Source organism: Amblyraja radiata, chromosome 37, assembly GCF_010909765.2.
Source record: "Amblyraja radiata isolate CabotCenter1 chromosome 37, sAmbRad1.1.pri, whole genome shotgun sequence".
Classification (NCBI taxonomy): Eukaryota; Metazoa; Chordata; class Chondrichthyes; order Rajiformes; family Rajidae; genus Amblyraja; species Amblyraja radiata.
The window spans coordinates 12,025,898-12,046,866 of NC_045992.1; the positions used below are offsets into that span (position 1 = coordinate 12,025,898).

The 20,969-nt window shown below is 43.1% G+C and overlaps 1 protein-coding gene across 4 annotated transcripts in view; it reads right to left on the bottom strand.

The window, feature by feature from the left end:
- Positions 1 to 15,900: 15,900 nt before the first annotated feature.
- Positions 15,901 to 20,969, bottom strand: part of mapk8 (mitogen-activated protein kinase 8) — a 74,071-nt gene continuing 69,002 nt past the window's right edge. The window contains exon 12 of one of the 4 annotated variants that reach the window (XM_033012805.1): positions 15,901 to 19,208. In XM_033012805.1, coding sequence (XP_032868696.1) covers positions 19,063 to 19,208 — 146 coding nt within the window. In that variant the 3' untranslated portion in view covers positions 15,901 to 19,062. Of the gene's footprint in view, positions 19,214 to 20,969 lie in introns of all 4 variants that reach the window. The other 3 variants (XM_033012809.1, XM_033012806.1, XM_033012808.1) reach the window with 3 other exon arrangements.

The window sequence follows — 20,969 nt, forward strand, 5'->3', positions numbered from 1 at the left end:
AAACAGTAATGGAATTGTCTTTGAAAATAAGGCCTGTAATCTTGTGACAATAAATTATTGCTTGAAGCGTGAATCAATTTGCACACACAATTTGAGATCTGAGGATGTCTTTCAAGAGACGTTTCAAATGTCCAACCAATGTTATTGATGTATTTTATTGTTTTTTGCACTATGTAAAAAAAAAAGAGCTTGTAAGTAAACAGACTCTTTACTGTTCCTCTACTGAATATATTATGCTTTTTAAGAGAAGGAAAACGTGCGTGTGGGTTTTTTAACATCGGCTTTTACAAACTACATGGAAATCATTCATTGCTAATGCGTGAATGGAAAAATAAATCCCTGCCCATATCCTTCAGAACAAACTGGTTACATTAGCATCGGCCTCCATCTTTCCCCTTCAAATGACCGTCACATGGAGGTTTAAAGATCTAACATATTTTAATTATTTTTAAACTCTTTGAGGGTCATTTGAAGGAGAAAGATGGTGGTCTATGCTCATAATATATACATTCATACACACACACACATATATATACACATACACACACACATATATACATATTCATATATATACGTACACCTACATACAGATGTACACATACATGCATATATATATATATACACGCACACATATATATACATAGACACACACATCTATATATGGAATTTGCTGGAAGTTTGTACGCAAACCAAGATCTGAAAAAGGTTTGATTAATCGAGAAGCAGTGAACAGAACCGTCTGCAGAAATACTGCCTACGGTAATTTCTCCAATTGCTTTCACGCCTTGGTTACAACTCTTCCATCACCATGTACTGTTATTTTGGGATCAGCCACTCGTTCTTCATAGCTTCACGTATGGGGAACTGGACACAAAAAGCAACAAAGTCCGGAGTGCCAATTACATTTGGTGTTCAGCAGTGCTTTTGTTGTAACAGGTACGCCCGCACGTGCTGGTACTGAGTATCGACACCTCTATAAAGTTAAACACTAGATCGACGTGCTGCAGTCTATGGCATCACGTGAACTGTTGTATGCCTACCGGCAATTTCTTTTTACACAGTACAGCGCAGGACAGTCCCTTCAGCCCACAATGTCCATACAAAACATGATGCTAAGTTCAATTAATAAGTTCAACTCTGCCTGCACATGACCCTGTACCTCTCCTCTGCATGCATATCCACATCTGTCTAAATCCCCTAACACTTCTGCTTCCTCGGTCACCCCCCAACAACACATTCCAGGCATTCACCACACTATGTAAAAAAAAAACTATCCCATCATCTCCTTTAAACTTTGTTCCTTTCATCTAAAAGCTCAATTTCAAAATGTCTTGCCTCTAATCGTTGGCATTTCCACCCTGTGGAAAAAACGTTCTGACTGTCTACCGTATCTACCTTTGCCTCTCATCAATTTATACACTTATATCAGATCTCCCCTCAATATTTGACATTTTGGCTACAAAAATGAACGGTTAAGAATACTTTGATCATAACTTAAAACTTACTGAGTGATTCCACCTAAGATTCTGTTTTTTCATAGAATGATACGGTGTAGAAATAGGATCTTTGGCCCCCTGAGTCAACACTGGTTATCATTCACTTGTGTGTGAAATGAATGGGAAATGTATTGTTGAAGGAGAAAGATGGTGGTCTATGCTAATTATATATACATTCATACACACACACACACATATATATATATATATATACATACACATGCACACATACAGTGCATTGAGAAAGTATTCAGGCCCCTTCACTTTTTCCACATTTTGTTATATTACAGCCTTATTCTAAAATTGGTTACAGTCATTTTTTTTATCATCAATCTACGCACAATACCTCATAATATAAAAGTGAAAACAGGTGTTTAGTAATTATTGCAAAATAATTAAAAATAAATAACTGAAATATCACATTTACGTAAGTATTCAGACCCTTTGCTGTGACTCAAAATTGAGCTTTGGTGCATCGTGTTTCCATTGATTATCCTTGAGATGTTTCTACAACTTGATAGGAGTCTACAAGTGGTAAATTAAATTGATTGGACATGATTTGGAAAGGCACACACCTGTGTATATAAGGTCCCACCGTTGACAGTGCATGCCAGAGCAAAAAACAAGCCATGAAGACGAAGGAATTGTCTGTAGACCTCCGAGACAGGATTGTGTTGAGACACAGATCTGGGGAAGGGCATTAAACATTTTTTGGAGCATTGCAGGTCCTGAAGAGCACAGTGGCCTCCGTCATTCATAAATAGAACGTTGAAACTACCAGGACTCTTCATAGAGCCTGGCCAAACTGAGCAATCGGGGGAGAAGGGCCTTAGGATAGAGACTTACTAACATATTCAGGGAGGTGACCAAGAACCCGATGGTCACTCTGACAGAGCTCCAGAGTTCCTCTGTGGAGATGGGAGAAACTTCCAGAAGGACAACTATATCTGCAGCACCCCACCAATCAGGCCTTTATTGTAGAGTGGCCAGACAGAAGCCACTCCTCAGTTAAAGGCACATGACAGCCTGCTTGGTTTGCCAAAGGGCACCTAAACAAGATTCCCTGGCCTGATGAAGTCAAGATTGAACTCTTTAGCCTGAATGCCAAGTGTCACCGCTCATCACCTGACCAATACCATACCTACGGTGAAGCATGGTGGTGGCAGCATCATGCTGTAGGGATGTTTTTCAGCGGTAGGAACTGGGAGACCAGTCAGGATCGAGGTAAAGATGAACGGAGCAAAGTATAGAGAGATCCTTGATGAAAACCTGCTCCAGAGCGTTCAGGACCTCGGACTGGGGCAGACGTTCACCTTCCAACAGGACAACGACCCTAAGCACACAGCCAAGACAATGCAGGAGTGGCTTTGTGACAAGTCTGTGAATGTCCGTAAGTGGCCCGGCCAGAGCCTGGACTTGAACCCGATCGAACATCTCTGGAGGGACCTGAAAATAGCTGTGCATCAACACTCCCCATCCAACCTGAGAGCTTGAGAGGATCTGCAGAGAAGAATGTGATAAATTACCCAAATACAGGTGTGCCAAGCTTGTAGCGTGATACCCAAGAAGACTTGAGGTTGTAATCACTGCCAAAGGTGCCTCAATAAAGTACTGAGTAAAGGGTCTGAATACTTATGTAAATGTGATATTTCAGTTTTTTTTTTAAAATTATTTTGCAAAAATTTCTAAACACCTGTTTTCACTTTTTTATTGTGGGCTATTGTGTGTAGATTGCTGATAAAAAAAAAGAATTTAATCCATTTTAGAATAAGGCTGTAACGTAACAAAATGTGGAAAAAGTGATGGGGTCTGAATACTTTCTGAATGCACTGTATATACTCACATATATACACACTCATATATATATATACATATACACACACACACACACATATATATATAATATATATATGTGCACCTACATACATATATACGCATACATGCATATATATACACACACACATATATATACATAGACACACATACATATACACACACATATATATATATCTGGAATTAGCTGGAAGGTTGTACGTAAACCAAGATCAGAAAAAGGTTTGATTAATCGAGAAGCAGTGCCTCCGGTAATTTCTCCAATTGCTTTCACGCCTTGGTTACAACACTATTCAACCCCTCTGTACAATATCCCTGTACTGTTATTTTGGGCAAAAAGGCAATAAAGTTAGGACATGCCAATTAACGTATGTGTTTCCATTCAGAAACATTTTTTTTGTAATACTAAAGCATAAAACAGGAAACACTCAGCAAGTCACGCAGTGTCTGTGGAAAGAAGAGCGATTCTCAACTCTTTCTACAAATGCCGCCTGACCTGCTGAGTGTTCCAAGCATTTCTGTTTCTATTGCGGAGTTTCAGCATCTGCAGTATTTTCGTTGTCTTGTTTGCATTGTCCGCAGTGATAACTACATTTCTCACTCATTCCATATCTTTCTACATTCACATCGTCAGGTTTTATTGGTGTGAAATAATCTCTGAAGCATCTGCCCCCTACTGGTGTGAAGTGTGTTTCAAAAACCTAGCAAAATAAATAAGCACAACTTGTTCTGATGTGTGACCACAATAGGGACATTCTAAGTTACTCAAGTAGTTTCATTTCAATGAAATAAATAGCTCAACTTCCTTTAGCTTCATTCAAGTAGCCGTTACTGTGAAATTATAATCTAATTCTATTTAAGCATTGTCATTAAGCTGGAACGAGTGCAGAGAGGATTTACAAGGATGCTGTTTGGACTCGAGGGCCTGAGCTATGGGAAGAGGTTAGGCAGTTTAGGACTTCATTATTTAGAGTGCGGGAGACTGGCGGGTGATGGGAATAACAGGGTGAATGCGCAGAAACTTTTTCCCCAGGATAGGGAAATTATGAACTTAGAGAATTAAGAACTTAGATAATTAAGCAATTAGAAGGCATAGGTTTCAGGTGAGAGGGAAAAGATTTAATGGGAACCCGAGAGGCAACTTTTTCCACACAATAGTAGGTGGCGGGCATATGGAGTATGTAGTAGTTGGAGCAAATGGGACTAGCATAGAAGGGGCATCTTGGTTGGTATGGACAGCGTTGGGGTTAGGAGGGAGAGATGGATCAGCCATGATTGAATGTGTAGGAAGGAACTGCAGATGCTGGTTTAAACCGAAGATAGACACAAATTGCTGGAGTAACTGCGGGATAGGCAGCATCTCTGGAGAGAATGGGTGACATTTTGGGTCGAGACCCTTCTTCAGACTGATGTCAGGAGAGAGGGAGATAAATAGATAAGGTATAGGGTGTGAAAATAGGACAAAGGGCTAGCCATGATTTAATTGTGTAGACGATGGGCTGAATGGCCTAATTCTGCTCCTATCACATGAACATAATGGATAGATTGTGGTGCAGTGCCTATCCCCCTGGCAGTAAGGCCTGTCTCGTCCGAGCCGAGAAACCCATCCCCAAGAGGCAAGCCGCTGAGACATGCCAAGCTCAGCCCTGAGGAGACTCTTGATTAGTACCAGCCTCAGAGGTTATGGGGAGAAGGCAGGAGAATGGGGTTAGGAGGGAGAGATAGATCAGCCATGATTGGATGGTGGAGTAGACTTGATGGGCCTGTCTCCTGTCACTTATGACCTTATTTGACAATAAAGTTCCATTGAACATACAGGGCCGAAGAGCCTGTTCCAGTGCTGCATGACCTTGACTATTTTCAAAATGAGAAACAGAAACAGTGTTAGTGATGTCTTACACATCGTGCAAGACTGAGGATATAAAATAAGCTTTTTCAAATTTCAGTTGTACCCATGGATGTTATATGTCAAATCTCAATTTTTATTGAGGTGAAAAATTTAATTAATTACTTCAACGCAATTTTCATGAATGGCACACTTAATACGTAATAAGCAGTAATTTAATTGCCTATAAAGTTCATATGTTTTATCACTAACAGTCGAACTCATCTGCTATGATAATATAATGATACGTGTGAGGAAAGAAATAATATATTCTGAACAAAATGTGTGAGAGAACTTTACTAGAAAACAGAATTCCTCCAATTGCAGTTTTAGAGATATCAAACTTGTTTGAGATTTTATTTTACAGATTCCAATAAAATGAAGTTCAGAAATCTCCCCCAGGTTTCACATAACTTTTAAGGCAATAAAGAACATACAGAAACTTCTATCAATAACATATCACAATCTAACTGTGCAAAACAAAGAGCTGGAACTACTCAGCAGGTCAGGCAGCATCTGTGGAGGGAAAGGACGGGCGACATTTCGGGTCAGGACACTTCAGATCGGAGTCTGAAGGAGGGTCCCAACCTGAAATGTTGTGTGCTCAATCCCTCCACAGATGCTGACCTCGAGTTACTCCAGCACTTTGGGTTTTGCTCAAGATTCCAGCATCTAGAATTCCTTGTGTCTCCATAATCTAGCTGGGTGCATTCATGAGCGCAATGCATTTCTCTATTACATATTGATCAACTCACATTCTTTGTAACCAGAGAACTATAAATATTGCTAAATACCTTGGACTGCCATTCCAACGATCATTAGCATCAACTACAACATTGATAATAATACAAGTATGGCATTTATTTGACAATATGATGAAACATACTTACATTTGATAGGGCATCTTTGAACACCATATTCTCCATAATATCTGCTCTACCAACTTCAGTGAACTAAATACACTGTGGAGCGTATAACTGGCAAATGCAATTGTACTGACCGTCACTGACCAATGTCTCCCCAACATATTTCAGCAGTCGCCTGTAGTTGCCTAAAAAATTCCCTAAGTGGGACTGGCCCATTAGTGTGCAGGGATCGCTGGTCGAGTGGACTTGATGGGCCGAAAGGTCTCTTTCCCTGTCGTGTCTCGAAACTAAACCAAAAAATCTGAAAATACTGTACATGAATACAACCAATTTTTGGAATATCATAAAACAAGGATATGGGAGACTGGGGTATCAGAGGCGAGCATAGATCAGCCATGATGGTGGGTTAGGCTTGGGGCACTGAATGGTCTAATTGTGTTCCTATTTTCTTGTGTTATAACACTGGAGCAACAGTGTTGGTTCTGCAAACAGCGAGATTTGAGCACTGAGCACAAAGATAAGGAAACGCATGAATAATCACATCTACTGATTTATAGTTTCACAAAAGAAATTGCACAGCTATGGAATTTGATGCGCATACCAGTAAAAATGTCAGTATAATGTGCAATGAATGTGAGCAATTATTCTGTGACAACATATCAATGCAATAATATATCACACATGTTGTAAGCAATACTCCTGTAATGGAACAATGTTCTTTGAAAGAGGGCAAAGTCGTGGAAGATCCAACCTTGTTAAACCTGTGCATCTGACATGCATTTTCAATGCCACACTTTGATCATCATTGGTGAATATATGTACATTATTGCCTCAAATTTCACATTCATGCAATGGCTGGATAAGCATCCAGAATGCCAATGAGCAGCAATTAACACATATTCTTTAAAAACCATAAATCATAACACAAAGCTAATCAGATTGCTCCAAATACCTTTTGAAACTCCATTGGAGTTGCTTAATATGAACACAAACAGCGGGGCATTAGTTACAGCAGACAGGAGCTTTGATCTAATACCATTTGTTTGTCAGTTCGAGGTCGGTGAAGAGGCAAGCATATTGGATTCAGATGTCCGAGAAGCAGCAGCTTCAACAACAAGGCTACTCAAATGAGCAGAGGTTTCCACACACACACACACACACACACACACACACACACAATGCACACTACTAACTGCCCCGTGCGAAACCCACAAAAATCTCGTTTCCACTGAAAACTCTCCAACATAACTATATATTGCACTGTAAACAACTAGTTTGTTGCTTTCCTTGCATAAATATTGAAGAACATAGAACATACAGTAGAGTACAAGAACGGTTTGTGTTGAACACGACACCAAGATTATCCTTATTTGCTTGCACATAATCCGCATATGTCCATGTCCCTCTCCTAAAGACTCTTCAATGCCTCTATCGTACCTGCTTTAACCACCGTCGCGGGAAGTGCATGCCAAGCACTGATCATCCTTGCCCTGCACATCTCCTTTACATTTTCACCTTAAAGCCATGCCCTCTAGTATTTGATGTTTCCATCCTTGGGAAATGGCTCTGGCTGTCTACCCTATCTATTTCTCTCAGACTTTTATAGCCTTCTGTCAGGTCTCCCGGCAACCTCTGGCATTTCAGAGAAAACGATCAGTGTCTGTCCAACCTCCTCCTGTAGCTGATACCCCCTGATCCAGGCACCACTCTGATAACCTTGTCTGCACCCTCACCAACACCTCCGCATTCTTCCTGCTATGAGCGATCAGATTTTCGTTAGTTTAGTTTTGAGATACAGCTCGGGAACACCGAGTGTGCGCCGACAAGCGATCCCCCGCACACTACCATTATGCTACACACTAGGGACAATTTCCAATTTACAGAAGCCAATTAACCTACAAACCTGCACATTTTTGGAGTGTGGGAGGAAACCCGAGCACCTGGAGAAAACCCGCGCGGTCATGGGGAGAATGTGCAAACTCCGTACAGACAGCACCCGCAGTCAGGATCAAACCTGGGTTTCTGGCGCTGTAAGGCAGCCACTCTACCGCTGCACCACCACGCCGATCTACTCAAAAAACTAAAAATGCGGCTAATCAAAGTCCTATAAAACTGCAACTTCCTGACTCTTATACTCAATGCTGGGAGCAATGAAGGCAAACATATCTTTACCACGCCATGCACACTACTGCCTGGTGGACTAGACCAACGGAAAATGTTATTTCCACAAATGAAAATCTCCAAAAGAACTGCTTATTGCACTGACAACAATAGCCTATAGCTTGCCTTGCGTAAAATGTTGAAGATAAATTAAAGGATCAAGTTGTCTATGCTCTAGATTTCATGACATTTTTAATTCAATTTTAAGCTTTGGAAAATGCTAATGTCGAATATTTGTAGTTGATTGGAACATCTACCTTTTAATTCCATGAATCAAAAGATATTGATTTAGTTTTAGAATTAATATTTTTGTAACTAGGCAAGAAAAACAATTGTTAAGCTGTCAGAAATAAATGATTTAATGATTCAGATTCTTACGAACAATTTAACATCATATAGACGGTTTTCCCAAGAAATCCTTGTAAACCAAACCCTAATGTCTAATTTGCCATTAAGCAATGATTTGCCTAATATTTTATGGTACAATACATATCCTTCCAAATATGGGCAGTGCAGTCATGCAGCTGATAAAGCTGCTGCCTCATAGCTCCAGCAGCCTGGGTTCAATCCTGACCTCAGGTACTGTCTATGTGGAGTCTGCATGTTCTCCCCAAGTTAATAAGAACAATTCATATGGAGTCTGAGGTTTACTTTCAGAATGAGCTCTCTTTATTGCAATGTGTAGGAAAGAACTGCAGGTGCTGGCTTAAATTGAAGATAGATACAAAATGCTGGAGTAACTCAACCGGACAGGCAGCATCTCTGGAGAGAAGAAAGGGTGACGTTTCTGGTCGAGACCCTTCTTCAGACTTTATTTTTTATTATTCTCTTTATTACAAATTTGCCAACTTGAGAGACAAGTCCTGGGGCAGCTGTTTATAATCCTAGGACAGATGTTCATAAACACAAAGCATATATCGATTTCTGTACTGCCCTGTGTAAACCTATCTGCATTTCCCCTTCCCCTGGAGTCCGTGGAGTGGTTGCTAGACAGTGTCCAGGCATCGGCTCACTGGAAGGTCACTTTATTTGCAACTGGGCACTGCCACCAGGTGGCGCCGTACATGGCAGCCTCGCCAACAGCATGTCTTGTCCCTCTCTTGTTTTGTTGTTTTCAGTCTGTTTTTACTTGTATGTTTTAGTGTATCTTTAGTTGTTGTATTATTTGAGGGTGGGGATTGGGGGAAACTTTTTTTTAATCTCTTCCCTCGACAGAGATGTGACTCTTTCCGTATCGTATCTCCGTCCGCACTGCGGCCTTAGCATCGTGAGGGCTTCGATCTCCCCGATGCCGGGGTTACGATCGCAGACTGCGGGATCTTCGATCACCCCGACTGTGAATGTTTCGATTGCCCCGACCGCGGGAGAAAAGGAGAGAAGAAGGTGTACGTTACTTGCCTTCCATCACCGTGGGGAATGTGAGGTCACCGAAAAACAAGATGGACGTGCTGCCGGCGCTGGTGGGGACGCGGAGGGATTGCCGTGAGTGCAGTGATCTTAGTGTTTGCAGGGACATGGCTCTGTGAGGACATCCCTGAGTCTGGCGCGGCTTTCTGACTGTTCAGGCGGACAGGGACTGCAGCGAGTGACAGCGGTCGGTACAACTCTGGTCACATCACGGAGAAGGAGCGTGTGTGTGTGGTGCGGACATTGAACTGATGACTATGAGTCTCAGCTTATGCTGTGTGCCATTGGGATTCTCACACGCCCCTGTGGTGGATGTTTAAGTCTATGTTGAATCTTCATGTAGTTATGTATCGTGTTGCTTTCTATTTGTATGACTGTACGGTAAATCAGACTTTCGCTGTACCTCGGTACACGTGACAATAAAGGACCATTGACTGGTTTAAAGAGAGAGAGGCCCCTCACCCAGGCTTGAAGATCATCCTACATCTTGGGCTGATGTGCCTCAGCCCACTCTCCACTTTACCCCATTGTCTGCCGTGACCTACAATGTCCCTGTACCTGTGTGAGTTTCCCCTGGGTACTCCACTTCCTCCCCACATCCCAGAGATGTGCAGCTTTGTAGGTCACTTGGTATTTCCTGCACAGTCGGAATCTGACTACCGATGCAGGCTGCCCTTGGGACGGCTGCTACGGAGAGGAGACGTTTGCCCACCTCTTTGCAGAGTGTGGATTTGTAGAGAGAGCCTGGAGAATGATGCAAGGGCCCTTGTTACGGTTACATGAACAGAGGACTCTCTGATTTACAGACATCAAGAGCTGATGATAGGTCATTAACTCACTTTGGTCTGCCAGAAACTTGTTGGCCTCCCAGCAGAGCGAGATGTCCGTCGGGGAATGTTGCCCGCTGGCCCGCTCCAGAGTGCAGGAGTGTGTACTGAGGGACTCACTGAAGCTCGGTGCAGCCAACGCCAAGGCTCGGTGGGAGATGTCCACAGTCTGGGATCCGTCTACCACAGGTCACCGAGGGGCAGAGTCTAGTGGGGGGGGACACACCCCTCAAATGAGAGAAGGGATATCACCCCAGTGGAAATGGGGTTGTGTTTAAAAACAAGTGCGAGCACTACAGAGCACGACACAAATAAATGCATAGATGCGAGAAATGTCAGAAAAGCTTTGCACATTGTTTATTTCGTATATATTTTTATTCTGAATAAATTTTATTTTTGGATAAAATACTTGGCAGCTGTAAATTGCCCCAAATGTGCGGATGAGCTGCAGATTCTGGGGATGGGGAAGGAATTGATGGGAATGTGACATGATTAAAATGGGATGTGTGGAAGAATGGTATAGATGTGTGCCTGACCCCAAGTGTGAACTTTGAGAGTCATAGAGTCTGTTTCAATCCCACACAAGTATGTTGTAATTTTGTGTGTTTATTTTTTAAAACAACCTTGCCCTTGCCGGGAACAATAGACGCCATTAATTATCCTTTTGTGCTTTAGCACTATTAGCATCATCACTTGGGGTCGGCAAGGTGGCGCAGTGGTAGAGTTGCTGCCTAATAGCACTTGCAGCACCAGAGACCCGGGTTCGATCCTGACTATGGCCGCTGACTGTACGGAGTTTGTACGTTCTCTCAGTGACCCCCGTGCATTTTCTCAGAGATCTTCAGTTTCCTCCCATACTCCAAAGACGTAGGTTAATTGGCTTGGTATAAATGTGTGTCGGACAGGGCTAGTGTACAGCGATTGCTGGTCGGTGTAGACTCAGTGGGCCGAAGGGCCTGTTTTCACGCTGTATCTCTAAACTAAACTTTCCTCATGCATAACATTCCCGTCAACAGAACTCCTATTTCAGAATGGTCTCTACCCGAAATGTCCCCCATTCCTCCTATCCAGAGATGCTGCCTGTCCCGCTGAGTTACTCCTTTGTGTCCATCTCCCATTTTAGCTGATTGTAAAAATTAATTTGAAGCAATTAGAACAAAGATAACTTGATGTGTCAGTAAATCCTATCCCTGAGACCCCTTGCCAAACATTTCCCCACCACAGATGCCAGGCTCACAGTCTATAACTTCCTGGATTATTCCGACATCCCTTCCCAAACAAAGGAACAACACTGGCTAGGTGTGATTAGTGCAGATACAACAATCTTCGTCAAGGTCCTAACATTCACCTCTCACGCCCCTCTCAATAAACTGGGATAGATTCCATCAAGTCCTGGAGACTAATCTATCTTAATGCTCTTCAAGGGACCCAACACCACCACCTCTGATGTCAAAATGCTTTGGCATAGTCCATACCTCACACTGTTCACTATTCTCCAAGTCCTTCTCCTCAGTGAAGGACAATGCAAACTACTCCTTTAGCACCTTGCCTGCATGCTATGACTTCAAGCATAAATTTCCCCCCTCCCTTTATCTTTGAGTGGCCCCACCCTCTTGTTTTGAAATGTATGTAGAAAATGCCTTGAGACACTGTTTAATCTAATCTGAGTCATAATTCACTGCCTCTTCCAGCCTCCTAACTCACTGTTTAAGGTCCCCCCTGCTTCCTTTAAATTCCTCAAAGACAATGTCTGATTTAATCAGCCTAAACCTTCCAATTCCCTTTTGACCAAATTTCCAATCTCTCTCAACATCAGAGGGTTTCCCTACCTTACTTGTTCCTCCTCCTGCTTGCTGGAATATGCCAGAACTCTTATCAGCTGCTCTTTAAACGACTTCCACATGTCTGCTGTGGACTTACCCAGTAACAGCTGCTCCCAGTTAACTCATCAAGCTCCTGCCTAATCAAGCGTAGGAAGGAACAGCAGATGCTGGTTTATACCTGAGATACACACAAAAATGCTGGAGTAACTCAGTGGGACGGGCAGCATCAATGGAGAGAAGGAATGGGTGACGTTTTGGGTTGAGACCCAGTCTGAATAAGAGTCTCGACCTGAAACGCCACCCATTTCTTCTCTCCAGAGATGCTGCCCGTCCCACTGAGTTACTCCAGCATTTTGTGTCTATCTCCTGCCTAACAATGTAATTTTTGCCACTTCACCTGGTCAGCCTCATTTCCCAATATTGATGATTAAAGTCACCCACTAGGATAACCTGTTGCTTTTACATGTTTTTAAATCTGTCCACATATCCGTTCCTCTCACACTGGCTGGTGCAAGGCCTATATTATAAGGCAGCTGCACAGTGGCACAGCGGTAGAGTTACTGCTTTATAGCGCTAGAGACCCAGGTTAGATCCTGACTACGGGTGAAGTCTGTACGGAGATTGTATGTTCACCCTCTCTGACCGTGTGGGCTTTCTTCAGTTGCTCCGGTTTCCCCCAACATTCCAAAGTCGTGAAGGTTTGCAGATTAATTGGCTGCTGTAAATTGTCCTCAGTGTGTAGGATAGAATTACACACACGTTGGCAGGTGACCAATGGTCAGCTTGGCTTCAGTGGGCTGAAGGGCCTGTTTCCATGCTATACCTTTAAACTGATCAGTGAGTGTCCCCGTGTTATTTTCTAGCTCTACCCACATCACCTCAGTCCAGCTGTGATATTGTCACTGATTAGTAATGCAACTTCTCAACCTCTCTCTCTCCCTCTAGGGCGGCACGGTGGCGCAGCGTTTGCAGTGTCGGAGACCCGGCTTCGATGCCATCGACAGGTGCTGTCCGTACGGAGTTTGTACGTTCTCCCCGTGACCTGCGAGATCTTCCCACACTCCAAAGATGTACAGGTTTGTAGGACAATTGGCTTGGTGAATGTAAAAATTGACCTTAGTGTGTGTAGGATAGTGTTAATATGCAGGGATCGCTGGTCGGCGCAGACTTGGTGGGCCGAAGGGCCTGATTCCGCACTGTATTTCCAACTAAAACTATCATGCCTAAAACACTGGCCCACTTACCACCATGTCTCTATAATGGAGACATATTAATGAGCACATATCATAGTTCCATTAGTACTAGTATAGACCATGTGCTCCACCAGCCCTTGTGGGAGAAAGTAAAATTAAGGGACACCGTTCAAAAATCAAGTGTGTTCAATTAAGACAGATCGAGCTAAGGCTTTCTCCCTACAATGTGGCAAGGTTGAACCTTGTTTCCTCAATCAGATTATTTTTTAAAGCAGTCTTGATAGCTGGGCTAAAAGATTACTGAGGTTCAGTACGAATGCAGAGATAAGGTTATATGTAGATCAGACAAGAACTTATTGAATGATGGAAGACTTGAGGAGCTACGTAATGTAGCCTATTCTGTGTACTATTCATGGCTGTATGTTTACTTGCATGCCAGGGTATTTGGATGATTTTGTGGAGGCAGTTCCTTCTCACTCTTTCTCTCCCCAGTGCCTTAATATTCCTGCTCCATGACTTATGAGGGTATAGGACAGCAGTGTGTTACTTACAGGAAACCCATGGCAGATGAACATGCCAACAAGATTTTGCTAACTCTGTTAGCCGAATGAGACCCTGTAGGAAGGAACTGCAGATGCTGGTTTACACTGAAGATACACACAAAATGCTGGAGTAACTCAGAGGGACAAGCAGCATCTCTGGAGAGAACGGGTGACGAATGAAACATCACCCATTCCTTCCATCCAGAGATGCTGCCTATCCTTCCGAGTTATTCCAGTATTTTGTGTCTATCTTTGCTGAACGAGACAGTTCTCCCATATGTCACTTATGGCTCGGTTACATCATGGTGGGTCAAACCTGTTGAGAATACCCAGCAAATCTTGGTGGTTTTATGGTATTACCGAACGGGCTAAATTTAAAAGGTGCATGCACAGTGGCACAACTTGTAGAGCTGCTACATCCAGAACTGAGATGTACAAATCGACTTGGGAGTGCTGATCGTATTGGCAGTAAAGGCAAACATAATGCTAGTATTTATTTAAAGAGGGTTAGAATACAAAAACAGGAATGTAATGCTGATGCTCTATAAGGCACTGGTCAGGCCTCATTTGGACCATAGGGAGGAATTTTGGGCACCATATCTGAAGATGTGCTGGCTCTGGAGAGGGTCCAGAGGAGGTTTACAAGAATCATCCTAGGAATGAGTGGGCTAACTTATGATGAACGTTTGACAGCACTGGGCCTGTACTTGCTGGAGTTTAGAAGAATGAGGGGGGGACCTCATTGGAACTTACCGAACAGTGAAATGCTTTGATAGAGTGGATGTTTCTACTAGTGGGAGAGTCTGGGACTAGAGGTCATAAGGATATTCCTTTTGGAAGGAGATGAGGAGGGTGGTGAATCTGTGGAATTCTTTGCCACAGAAGGCTGTGGAGGCCAAGTCAATGGATATTTTAAAAGCAGAGATTCTTGATTTGTATGTAGGTTTCTCCCGGTGCACTGATTTCTTCTCACATCCCAAAGATGTGCTGATTTGTAGGTTAATTGGCCTCTGTAAATTACCCCTAACGGGTAGGGAATGATATTGGGAAGTGGGATAACACACAACTAGTGGGAACAGGTGACTGACAATCGGCATGAGGTCGGTGGGCCAAAGGGCCTGTTTCCATGTGTATCTCCAAAACTAAATTGTATCCAAATGGGTAAATCCAAATCACAAAAATAAAATTAGCTGAAAAAAATGCTAGTGGTATAAAAGCAGAATATAAAGGTGGTAACATGTTTATTTCCTTACTGGGAAATTTCTGGTGGTATCTTGGGTCCTGTAGACAAGAGCTGGGAATTCCAGCAACATGCCTGCCCGCCCGTTTCAGTTGCAGCTGGAAAAACTCAATTATCTCTTCTTGGGCAGTGACATGGGATTGTGGAAGCCTTGCTTCCATCCTGATATTGTGGGTTCAGAAGTGGCCGATGAGACCCCATGTGAAGCCCACAGAATCTTCCACAGATGGGGCAGGCAAGCAGATTGCAAGGTGGAGTGCTTCCTCCCTCTGCTAATTCTGGGACGATTGCAGCAATTTTAAGACTATTCCTTGGAGGAAACAGAGTCACTTGATCATTTTGAAGGTAGACACAAAACGCTGGAGTAACTCAGTGGGACAGGCAGCATCAAAGATCATAGAAGGCTAAGATAGACCACTCCTGCAAAATCCAATGGACTGGCGTGTAGTACGCAACGGATCGGAACCTCCACCATTTTGGGCAGCATCTCTGGAGAGAAGGAATGGGTGACATTTCGGGTTGAGACCCTTCTTCAGATGTGATCATTTTTCTCCAGTTGCACTCCTCCTGCCAATGTTCCCACTCTCCCATCCATCCACCCAGGCAAGACACGTCAGATCCAAGAGAGTTACACTTCCAACATTTATTTTTCCCATATTGGAAGATCATGGTGCATCGACAAAGCATGAAATACAAATTCACAAAGTGTAGCTTCACGTAAAATGTTGGGACTACCGAGGGTCACAGTGGGTATAAAAAAAAGAGCTTACTGTAGGAATTAATCCACAGAGAGGATAATATGCGACTGAATGACAAATTTTGTGTATGAATTACAGTGAAAATAAACCATTTCTTCCGCCCCCTTTAAATTTGGCACTGACAGCATAATTATTTGTGTATCTCACACGCGCGCACACACACACACACACACAGAGTTAAATGATGAGAAAACGATGAGTGATTTTCACTGAGGGAGGGGGAGAGGAGAATAAACACTGACGAACAGGATAAGACATTTTGTCTTTAAGTAGTAATTTAAATGTAAAACACACAACACTCAGAACCACTGCAGCGTATATTTTGTGATCTCTTGGTTTGAAACAAACTGGAACGGAAACAGAAAATACTGCAAAATTCAGAACAGGATAGTGGACTCCGTGAATAGCCTGGCTTCCATTTTCATGTTGATAGCTGAATGTGGTGACAAACTTTAACCAGTTTCACTTTCAGCTGCCGACTGTTATTATGTTTGTGCGGAGAATTTCCAGCATTTATATTTTCTTCTTTTTGAACCACAATTTAGCGGGTCATTTCACTGCACCAAGCGAGCAGCTATGATGCCCAAACAGTGTGATATATCGAGCTTCATGTTTACATAATTATAAAAATCTATAGGTTAAAAATAAAACCGGTTAGCATCTAATTTGCAGCCTGGTTCAAATGTCAGGGTTCTATTAAATTATGGCAGTAAATTATGAAGGGCGGAACATTTTCATGAAACCCTCAACATGATTTAACTTGTGTTTTAATCGACTGTAATCAGGATAAGCAGACAGGTATTTAAATCTTATCCCCCTCCTTTAATCACCAGTGTTAAAGGATGATCCACTTCCAGCACAAAAGGATTAAGCTCTGATTGTGTTCAGGGTGGTTGAGAGAATCTTTGACAGAAGGAGTTACTATTTCAGAAGCTGTTTTGAACTAGAAGGTTAAGAGACTAAGTTATCCTACGCTCTGGGAAATTGCTCATGTTAGATCGTTCTACCACCGTGAACATCCCACGAACCCATTAAGCTACGCTTATTACATGAGCACTCATAAAATGAAATAAATCATTCCATTTTGTTATGAAACTGTACATACACTGTCAGCTCATAGGATGAATGGGGTTCGTTAAAATGAACAATACCTTGATTTTAGTTTAGTTTAGAGATACAGCGCGGAAACAGGCCCTTCAGCCCACCGAGTCCACACCGACCAGTGATCCCTGCACATTAACACTACCATACACGCACACTAGGGACAATTTTACATTTTTATACCAAGCCAATTAACCTACAAACCTGTACGTCTTTGGAGTGTGGGAGGAAACAGAAGATCTCGGAGTAAACCCATGCAGGTCACGGGGAGAACGTACAAACTCCGTACAGGCAAGCACCCACCCGGGTCTCTGGCGCTGTAAGGCAGTAGCTCTACCGCTCTGCCATCGAGCCGCCCAATATTATTTATTAGTTAATATATAATATCCACTCTGCTTCAGACATGCCAACAGTACACGCTGGATATCCCCATTTAGTAGAGGGGTGGGGAGGAGGGGGGCAGAAATATTGGGGAGGGAGGCAAGAACATCATTCAACATATATGCACTAAAATGACTAACCCAGACAGGGTGCCCTCAGCGACCCAACGTGGCACTTATTACCATTGTGTTTCTCATTATACGGGAAGAAAACACCATCATCCCCTTCAAATCCCCTCACCATCCTCAAAAATAGGTCTACCACACCACAGCTATTTCCATCTTTACAATTAAATCTGTATCACAATTTGCAAATATTATTGCAGGTTGAGTATGAGTAAACAAATATACAAACACATTAAACATTTCTCTAACAAAGTACAGGCAGAACAATATTTCCTCTGAGGCGACGGTTTCAGCTGTGAACTTGGCTAACTTCCGGGGATGGACCAGAGACTTCTTTAACAACAGAAATAAATTAAATAAGTTACGTTCCATATTGTACTGACTGGTAAGAAAGTGGGCAGCTCGACGTCCTTGAAATCGTACATTGATTGTGTGAGGTAGTTCATTAATTATTTAAAAACCTCTGGAGACACGATGCACTTTATACGTGACAGATCTTAAGTTTGCCTGGAATATAACACTACGCCATGGATTCTCGTCAAAGTTTTTTTTTGTCAAGTTGTGTTAGGAAAAGCCAGCTACAAATGAAACTATTTTTTTTTATTGCTGGGCACTCTACACTGTGAACTCCTGGAATAATAGAAAGGAATTAAACCAAATCATTTGTAATTAGAAATAACAGCTCATTAGGGGCAATGTGATCGTATTACAATGAATTCAGAGCTGGCACTCGATAGAATAAAACACTCATTCAGTCTTGTGATATCTAATCTTCTCAAAACCACGTGTTCACATCTCAATTCTGCTCCCCTTCACTGCCCTGTGCGTGGAGAGGTGATTGTTCTTACTGATATTGTGTCATTATTCCTAACTCTGTACACAGTAGCCCGACTCAAAATGGCTGAATCAAAATTTAAAACGCACTCAGGCTTAGCTTTGGATGTGTAAGCAGGCAAGCCACAGTCAACCAGGATTTATTATGGACACTGGCAACATGGTAACTTATTGACCTAGTCCACAACTAGCAGTTAGCCAAGTGGAGTAGAGAAGTACCCAGAATACTCAAAGGGCAGAAATCACTTCATGCGACAGTGACACGTAGCCTAACTAAGTTGCTCCTCAACAAACTGGAGGCCGGAGCTTATTTGTATTTTTCTGTTCCTTCTTCCTCCAAAACAGACTTAAATGTAGTGATGTTAAATGCAAGTCCTTTACAAATGTACAAGTCATGCTTTAGGGTTGTTCCCCCACACTAAACGTTGCTGTGTTTAAGTTACTGTGTCAAAATCCAACAGAATTCAAAGTCATATTTATATGGCAAACCGATTCCAATAAAATTAAAATGCAATTAGAGCTTTTTAAAAGCTGGTCTACCCTCTCTATCATTCAGCGCGAACAGTTAGAACCCAGAGAGAGGAAGGCTAGTCATCTGCAACAGCCCAGAGGTCCTGTTGATGTCTCTAAGCTGCTGTCTGTATCCGAGGCCAGCGTTGGATCTGTTGACATGGAGGATACATCGTTGACAGATGAAGATGAAGATGGATGATGTGAACCATTGATCATTGCTGCACCTGTGCTATGAGAAATAAGGAAACACAGTTAGTAATGGAGGAGAAGGGTCATTTTTTCGCGTTGTTACAAATGAGCGAATCGACCACATCAATAAAAGTCAATGGCACAATATAAATTGATCGAAACCACATTGTGGCAATTGAAACCGACAAACTAGAAAACCCATTCACACTTAGCAAAGCAATGTGGATAACTTTGACAACCAGTCCTTTTGTCACCAGCGGTACAAATTCAGGATTAATTTTCTACCAGGTGGCATGGTGGTGCAGCGTTAGAGTTGCTGCCCCACAGTGCCAGAGACCCAGGTTGGAGCGTGACTACAGGTGCTGTTGGTATGGAGTTTGTATGTTCCCTCCCTCCCTCACGTGTGTTTTCTCCAGGAGCTCCGGTTTTCTCCCACACTCCAAAGCCATACAGTTTTGTAGGATAATTGGCTGGTATAATTGCAAATTGTCCTTAGTCTGTGCAGGATAATGTTAGTGTGCGGGGATCGCTGGTCGGCGTGAACTCGTTGGGCCGAAGGGCCTGTTTCCGCACTGCATTTTTAAACTAAACTAAACCGGCTCAGATACCGGTGCAAGTCTTGTTAACGGCTTTAAACAAAGTTACAGTGGTCGGAGAAGAAATTTCAGGCTGGTAAGATAAGTCCCGACCCGAAACATCGTCTGTTCATTTCACTCCACAGACCCATCGAGCTCCTCCAACACTTTGCTTTCTGCTCAGTGTGGTTTATTTGGTTCCAACAATGAGGACGTTTGTTTGGAGACTGACAATTTCCAAAAGAAAAAAAATATTAATTTAACAAAAAGCCCTTTGAAGTAATTACTCCTTTCCTGATATCCCACCATTGGGCATCTTTGCATCAGCTTAATATCTCTACTTGAACCTTTCCATTTGGCTGCTTGGCTTCAGTAGATGCTGTCATTCTACCAAAAGCCGTTCTCTGAACTGCTTCCGACATCATTCTTGAGCAGACAAAATAACCAAGTAGTACTTCTTCCCACCCTGCTTCCTGTAAGGACTCTATTCCCTACTCCCAATTCCTCCGTCGACATGGCATCTGCACCCAGGATGAGGTGTTCCAAACCAGGGCATCGGAGATGTCCTCATTCTTTAGGGAACAGGGGTTCCCTTCTTCAACGATAGACGAGGCCCTCACCAGGGTCTCTTCATATATCCTGCAGCTCTGCTCTCACTCCCCATCCCCCCCACTCATAACAAGGCCAGAGTCCCCCTTGTCCTCACCTTCCACCCTACCAGCCGCCACATACAACAGATAATCCTCCGACATTTTCGTCACCTCCAACGGGATCCCACCACTGGCCACATCGTCCCATCTCCTCCCCTTTCGGCTTTCCGCAGAGCCCGCTCCCTCCATAACTCCCTGGTGAATTTGTTCCTTCCCACCCAAACCACCCCCTCCCCCGGTACTTTCCCTTGCAAATGCAGGAAATGCTATACTTGTCGCTTTACCTTCCCCCTTGACTCTTTCCAAATGAGGCAGAGGTTCACCTGCACCTCCTCCAACCTCATCTATTGCATCCTCTGCTCTAGGTGTCAACTGCTCTACATCGGTGAGACCAAGCACAGGCTTGGCGATCGCTTCGCCCAACACCTCTGCACAGTTCGCATTAGCCAACCTGATCTCCTGGTGGCTCAGCCAACTCCCCCTCCCATTCCGAATCCGACCTTTCTGTCCTGTGTCTCCTCCATGGTCAGAGTGAGTCCCACCGCAAATTGGAGGAGCAGCACCTCAGCGG